At 34.2% G+C, this 8,173-nt stretch overlaps 1 protein-coding gene across 1 annotated transcript; it reads left to right on the forward strand.

Annotated features, from left to right (window-relative positions):
- The first annotated feature begins 478 nt into the window (after nucleotides 1-478).
- LOC105885424 (zinc finger protein 711-like) lies at nucleotides 479-5,173 on the forward strand. The gene is given in 2 exon segments (XM_012790338.2): nucleotides 479-2,018; nucleotides 2,494-5,173. Coding segments are annotated over 2 exon segments (2,286 nt in total). The 5' UTR covers nucleotides 479-910; the 3' UTR covers nucleotides 3,672-5,173.
- Nucleotides 5,174-8,173: the final 3,000 nt, after the last annotated feature.

An 8,173-nucleotide genomic window follows, 5' to 3' on the forward strand; every position in this document is an offset into this window, starting at 1 on the left:
ATTTCAAGATATGAATTTGGGAGAGGTTGCAAACATTGAGAATATAGTAATAAGCTAATTACTTATAGCTTATTTATAAAAAAAATTTATGACTTAATTCATATCACATGTAATAGATCCAAAAGCCTTAAATGAGCAATATTAATAGCTATCAAGTTGCAAATTGAGGAAAAGACACTTGTTGGAATAACATAATTGGTATGGGTGTATTGCATTATTTGAATATTTGTATTTTCTATTAGGAAAAAGGGGTTATGCTATTGTTTTATGTATATAAATTTATGGAAAGATTTATAGGAGGTTGATCTGAATATTAACTGACTTAAAGATACCCTGAAAATTATCAAAATAGAGTTTACACTAAATCTTTTATATCAATTTTCATCTATCTCCTTCCACAAAGCAATTCCTTCTAAAAAATAAATTAATCTGCAAAATTCAGGTTCATCAAAAGTTCTACTTAGAGAGCGCGGTCATAGTCTGACTGGCGGCGGCCGCCGCAGGTAAAGAGAACATTTTCCCAAAGAAAATAACATAGTTCAGAAGGAAAAATAAAAAGACATTGCTGCAGATTTTACTTTGCAATATGTAAAAATATCTACAGTTTCTTTGAGACACTGATATAAAGGTAGCAGTCATGTTTCATGAGTCCTCAAAACTGTGAGATGAAAGAATGTAGTAGAGTGAGGCCAGAAGTTCTTACTGGTTCAAAGAACTCCAGGGAAACTGGGATAGAACATTTTACGTTATAAGTAGAACACCAGGAACCAGAGGTGAATACACGTTTATCTGCAGAGCTTCGCTGCAGAGCTGAACTGGGTCTGGAAGAAATGGATGAGAACCACTGGATGAAATTCACTAATACTAGACATCTGAGTCCTCTAATATTTGTGAATGAACTTTGCTAAGTATGGATTCAGGTGGTGGAAGTCTTGGATTACACACATCAGACTCTAGAATGGCCCATACCATGATTATGCAGGATTTTGTGGCTGGAATGGCTGGTACTGCGCATATCGATGGAGATCATATTGTTGTTTCAGTTCCTGAAGCTGTATTAGTTTCTGATGTTGTCACAGATGATGGGATAACTCTTGATCATGGCCTTGCAGCTGAGGTTGTCCATGGGCCTGATATCATCGCAGAGACTGATGTAGTAACAGAAGGTGTGATTGTCCCTGAAGCTGTACTTGAAGCTGATGTTGCCATTGAAGAAGACTTAGAGGAAGATGATGGTGATCATATCTTGACTTCTGAACTAATTACAGAAACCGTTAGGGTACCTGAGCAGGTTTTTGTGGCTGACCTTGTTACTGGTCCTGATGGACACTTGGAACATGTGGTCCAAGATTGTGTGTCAGGAGTTGACTCTCCCACAATGGTATCAGAGGAGGTTCTTGTAACTAATTCAGATACAGAAACTGTGATTCAAGCAGCTGGTGGCGTTCCTGGTTCTACAGTTACTATAAAAACCGAAGATGATGATGATGATGACGTCAAGAGCACTTCTGAAGACTATTTAATGATATCTTTGGATGATGTTGGAGAGAAATTAGAGCATATGGGGAACACATCATTAAAAATCGGCAGTGATGGTTCACAAGAAGATGTTAAAGAAGATGGATTTGGTTCAGAAGTAATAAAAGTATATATATTTAAAGCAGAGGCTGAAGATGATGTTGAGATAGGTGGAACAGAAATTGTCACAGAGAGCGAGTATACCAGTGGGCATTCTGTAGCTGGAGTGCTTGACCAGAGCTGAATGCAGCGGGAGAAGATGGTTTACATGGCAGTTAAAGATTCTTCCCAAGAAGAAGATGATATAAGAGATGAAAGAAGAGTTTCTCGAAGGTATGAAGATTGTCAAGCATCAGGAAATACTTTGGATTCAACATTAGAAAATAGAAGTAGTACAGCAGCCCAGTACCTTCAAATTTGTGATAGCATTAATACAAATAAAGTACTTAAACAAAAAGCCAAGAAAAGGAGAAGGGGAGAAACCAGGCAGTGGCAAACAGGTAAAATATTCTGCTTTATGAATATTATAATGATTTGAGATGAGGAAGTATTTTTCTATGCCAAAAGGGAAAAATCGGTTATTTACATGGTAGTCCTACTTCCCATGTACCTGTTTGTATATGATATAGATAATCGGGGTTTCCTTTTTTGCAGTGTGTGTAACTGGTACTTAATAAAACTATGCTTGTTTTCTCTTTATGCAAAAGATGTTTTAAGAGAATTTTTAGTTTGGTTTAACAAGGGTGCTTGTTTCTGCTTTTGGTAGATGATGAGGACATATTAGAATGCCATTTATTACTTTTTAGTGAGCTACTTTACCATAAAGTAAAACTTTTAGTGTGCATTTTTATCCTGCAGGATTTTATTCAACCAGTATAGTTTTCACATAGTGAATGCCAACTATTTGGCGCCTTTGTTGTAAAATCCTTTAAAACAGTCTGACCAAATGTCACAACTTCCTTTTTTTTTATCTAGCTGTTATAATAGGTCCTGATGGACAGCCCCTGACAGTGTACCCTTGCCATATTTGCACAAAAAAGTTTAAATCCAGGGGATTCTTAAAAAGACACATGAAGAATCATCCTGATCATTTGATGAGAAAAAAATATCAGTGTACAGATTGTGACTTTACAACTAACAAGAAAGTGAGTTTTCATAACCACTTAGAAAGCCATAAGCTTATAAACAAAGTTGACAAAACCCATGAATTTACAGAATACACATGGAGATACAGAGAGGCTAGTCCACTGAGTTCGAATAAACTTATCTTAAGAGACAAGGAGCCGAAGATGCACAAGTGCAAATACTGTGACTATGAAACTGCAGAACAAGGACTATTGAATAGACATTTGTTGGCTGTTCACAGCAAGAATTTTCCTCATGTTTGTGTTGAGTGTGGGAAGGGTTTTCGACATCCTTCTGAACTCAAGAAACATATGAGAACCCATACTGGTGAGAAGCCATATCAGTGTCAGTATTGTGTCTTCAGGTGTGCAGATCAGTCAAATCTGAAAACTCACATTAAGTCTAAGCATGGTAACAATTTGCCATATAAATGTGAGCACTGTCCCCAAGCATTTGGTGATGAGAGGGAGCTTCAGCGCCATCTGGATTTGTTTCAAGGACACAAGACACACCAGTGTCCTCATTGTGACCACAAGAGCACCAATTCAAGTGACCTTAAGCGGCACATCATATCTGTCCATACTAAGGATTTTCCTCACAAATGTGAGGTCTGTGATAAAGGTTTCCATCGGCCTTCTGAGCTCAAAAAGCATAGTGATATCCATAAGGGTAGGAAGATTCATCAGTGTAGGCACTGTGACTTTAAAACATCAGATCCATTTATTCTTAGTGGCCATATCCTTTCAGTTCATACTAAGGATCAGTCATTGAAGTGTAAAAGGTGCAAGAGAGGATTCAGGCAACAAAATGAGCTCAAAAAGCATATGAAGACCCATACTGGAAGGAAGATTTACCAATGTGAGTATTGTGAATACAGCACTACAGATGCATCTGGCTTTAAACGACATGTGATATCAATACATACAAAAGACTATCCACACAGATGTGAATTCTGCAAGAAGGGATTCCGAAGACCATCAGAAAAAAATCAGCATATTATGAAGCACCACAAGGAGGCTCTTATGTAATAAGATCAATATAAAGAAAGAAGTTATTTACAAAATATGATATGCTACATGGGAGAAAAATCTCACTAACTTTCATCTGGTTTCAAAGCTTGATATTAAATCATAACTTTACATTCTTTGTATTAAAGATCTTAAAACATTTGAATTAACAGGGGATCTCATAGCCCTTTGAAAATTTCTTAAATAATTTAAGAAGCACCATAGAATGGTCACAGAAAAACTTCTTAAGTGTCTATTTAATAGTATTAAAACTACAGAGGGGAAAAGCAAAGACAAATACTTGATTTGGCTGATCATACTACAGTCAAATGTTTCTGAAAAGAATACATAATTGAGTTTAACAATGCTTTGCAATAGCAAGCAAGCCTCACTTTTAAGAAATTTTAGAAATTGGGTGGGGAAATAAAATGCAGTCATCCATCAGTCACTTACTCATTGAGATTTTTATATTGTACCTGGAAATTGAATTCCAGAAATGAAAAAAGTTTTGTGTATTCATTAAAAGAAAATTCACTAGAAAACAGGTTAGATTAATTCAGTACTATTAAAAAAATTTCAAAGCTGCTAATATCTTATCACAGGATAGGATGTTTAAAATATAGCATTCTGTGCTGAAGTCTAAGGTAAAGTATAAGGATTAAAATTCCCTTTTTTGGATGTTCAAGTTGATTGTTGTTCAGTATGGCATATATAAAAAATATATTTGAGTCAAATGTGGCTTTCTAAAATGGATGCAGCAGTAGTGTTGCAAACAAAATCAGCACTATATTTCTTAATGATCTAAAGATTAAATTGAGAGAACACAGTTTTCTTAAGTATTATAATGTCTAGAGGGTTTTTTAGGACAGTCTTAGCAAGTATGATTGTTCTAGTCTTACTTGCTCTAATGTTTAAAGGTGCAATTTTATGCCATTATTGAAACTTTTGATTTTTAAAATCGATATACCATATTATTAACATGCATTTTTAATATGAGGCAGTATTTATGCAGTATTTAACATAACAATATACTGCCAATAGAGTTCGGAGGTGGATATTCAGTTTACAGTGTATAAATTTAAAATATGCATCCCTTTAACAACGCTTTGTGTTAGCATGCTGCAAATCAAAATGGCGCTTAATATTAAAAGCTGGTTTAGGGAAATTTAATGAAAATCCTGTTCATAAATGTAATGCATATGATGTGTACTTTTAAGTTTTAGTTGTTTCATGTTTACATTCAGCTGTTCAACATAATTAAAATGTAATTTTACTTCATGCTATATTGTGGCTTTGTGTTTCAAATGTTCACCTTTCTGTTTTTGCACCAGATAAGAATCCATTCCTTGAGAATAAATTTTTTATCTTTCTTAACTTCAGAATATTAACTTTGGAAAATCTACTAAAATTGTGTGTTATGTGGCTGTAAATGATGTACACGCTGTAAAATAAGATCGTCACTGTTATGTGGGATTATTATTTCTAAATGTTACTCATTGAAATGAGCATACAATAAAAAGCATTTGTTGCACTTCAAAAAAAAAAAAAGTTCTACTTAAACAAGTTTTAAAAGAGCTAAACATGAGTTATGCTAATCTGGACTATTATCCAGATCCTAATATATTGACAAGGCAGGTTTACTTTGTTTTTGTTTTCTTTAAAGAGACATGCAGGTGAAAGTACTTGAATTAATAGTTCTATAGAAATGTAAATTACCATTTTCCTAGAAAGTATTTAAAAGAATATAGATAAGGCCAACATAGCTTCATTGGCATTGTTTGCACAGTGGTTGAGAAACTAGAGATTGGTTTTTCTTCTATAACAACATCATTTCCTCCAGTCACCTTAAATATTTAATATCCTACATATTCATGTGCTCTTAAAATTTGATATCCCAGTCCTTGGCAATAATCATCATTTCTAACTTGATTTGGCAATGTCATCATTTAATATCACACAGAAAAACAACTGTCAGCTCAGATTCAGCCTGCTTTTCGGCTAAGGTAATTTTAAAAACATTTTTTATGCTAAAAATATTAAAAATCTTTCTTAGAAATTTTGAAACATGTAATATTGATTCTGGTCACCAAAAATGACAAATTGGTGAGGTGATGCATATATTAATTATGTTAAATAGCTTGATTAAATATTTCTATAATATACACCCAAATGAAAACATTATACACAATACATATATAATTATTATTTTTCAATTAAAATAAATATATCAATAAATAAAATTTCTCATATGTTTTCTCTGTGTTCAAAGAGATACCAGTCAAGGTTTAGTTTTAATGTACTGACATTTCAACCTTCAGAGTAGAGCTTTGGGGTTTAGAAAGACTTCAATGATAATCATAGGGTACAAAGAAAAGAGACACGTCGAGGAAGCAAAAGACAATATATATTGGTTCTAAGATAGAGTATGTTTCATCTTTTTATATTCACAAAACAAGTGGCCTTAGCTTACATATTTACTTAAACTCTTTGTGTTCCAAAGAGTCACTGACACCAACTTGAAGAAGAGTGAATTTGTTATCAGAATCCATATTAATTGGAATTGGAAACAAAGCCTTTAGGATCCAAAGCAGCATATCTATGAATGACTACTTGCTCTTTCTCTCTATATTTCTCCCTCCCTCTCTCTCCCTCTCTATCTTCTTCTGTGTCCCTCTCCTCCTCCTGTGCCCTTCCCTACTTCTCTTTTCCAACCCTTCCTTCTCCCCTCCCCTTCCCTTTTCCCCTCCTCCCTTGTGGTCTTCCTCTTTCATGGCATATCTACTTCTATCATGGATTTCTTGCTTTTCTCTATGCACCTGCTCTATCCTTTTAGTTTTAACTCAGAAATCCATTTTATATTTTCCAGTTGAAATTCAAGAATCCATCATATTTAATATAGTTGTTTTTGTTAATTTTTATTACTCAAATTTGGCAAATATTTTGTCAGGCTCTATCATGAGTCAGTGAACAATTTGTGTTTCCTTGTGTCCATTCATGGTTCCATGTGTGGTCATCTTTGTATAACAAAACACCACACAAAAACACTAGGTTGGTATTGCTTCATTGTGCAGGGAATTTGGGTTGGGAAATTTCACACAGATGGAAATTTTATGTAAGTCAAATACTATAACTGGCATGCCCTGTACATTGTACCTCTTCAGATTCTGATGAGTTGTGCTGCTTTGCCTCTATTGACTTCAGTTAGCTCACCTATAAAACTCTAAAGGAATTGGAATCAATTATTATGATTCCTTCATATTCAAACATTCCTGGAAGTCCAAATGTACAATTTCAGGCAACATTGTTGATAATGGGGAAAGTTTGGGATGAAGACCTTCAAATACTACTTTACTAGGCAGATACATGTGAATGTAACTAATTTCAATGTTAAACCTTATCCTGAGTCTTGATTCTTTTGTTGTCACCCTTAGAAACACTTCGGATATACTTACAGCTAACAATATTTCAGGAAACTAGGAAGAAAAAATAAAATTAAATTTATTTTTATGACAATATTTTGTCTTTGACAGAGCATTTTGATAAACCATTACATAATTGTTTTTTCAACCAAGGATAGATGGTTGTACAGTATTGGCTGCCTCCTAGAAAGGCCAGTGAAAAAGTTAAGTCTCATGAATACACTGTTTATGCAAAATATAAATTGAAAGAAATGTTTTAAGACTCTCTTTGGAAACATATATTTTCCTCAAATATACAGATCATACATACAAGACTGGGGAAGACTGTGACAATGTATAGAAATAGGACTCAAGGGGAGGGGCCCTAAAGGTTGTGTCAAGTGAGGGGTTTCATCTGGAAGGCTGCTCACATAATAATGGAGCAGAAGAGAGATACAGAACCATGAGGCAGAGTTAAAGCTGAGAATGGAAAGAAAATGGATGGGTATCTAACTGAAAAAGTAAGAGAGAGATATAAAACAGAGATTTCTGGAGAGAGGTAAGCAATAAGGAATGTCATCATTTATTTATTCTTTCAAAAATTTTTCATTGTAGAAATGTTATCATCTAGTGAGTTAGATAGTGGACTTCAGAGACAAAACAGTCCTGGGATTTAAATTCTAATTTAGTATATATAAAGTGCGTTCTTGGACAAGTTAATGAGCTTTTTTGAGTCTGGAGTAAGCTCATGAATTCTCTGCCAGTAAATAATAAAGCATTTCTTATGATTGTTGTGAGGATAGATTGAGTTAATTCCTGGCTTTTAGTAAACAATCCATAAATGATTATAAATAATAATATCATTGCTCTTTTATGTTTTATATTATTATTATTACTTATTTTGCTCTTTCTATACATCAGGAAATTTAGTAAACCTTTGGAACTGTTAGGAAACAAGAACAAGTATAAAGTGAATGAAGCCAGGGCCCTGGACAAGTCAAATTTGCCAGGATATTCTTTTTTATGGGACCTGGCAAACATTTATAGGCCAAAAGAGTCTCAATAAAGAAACAAAATTGGGGCAAAAAGTAAGACAGTCCTAGAAAACCTACGTGGGTTACCAAT

This window comes from Microcebus murinus, chromosome X, assembly GCF_040939455.1.
Source record: "Microcebus murinus isolate Inina chromosome X, M.murinus_Inina_mat1.0, whole genome shotgun sequence".
In the NCBI taxonomy this organism is placed as follows: Eukaryota; Metazoa; Chordata; class Mammalia; order Primates; family Cheirogaleidae; genus Microcebus; species Microcebus murinus.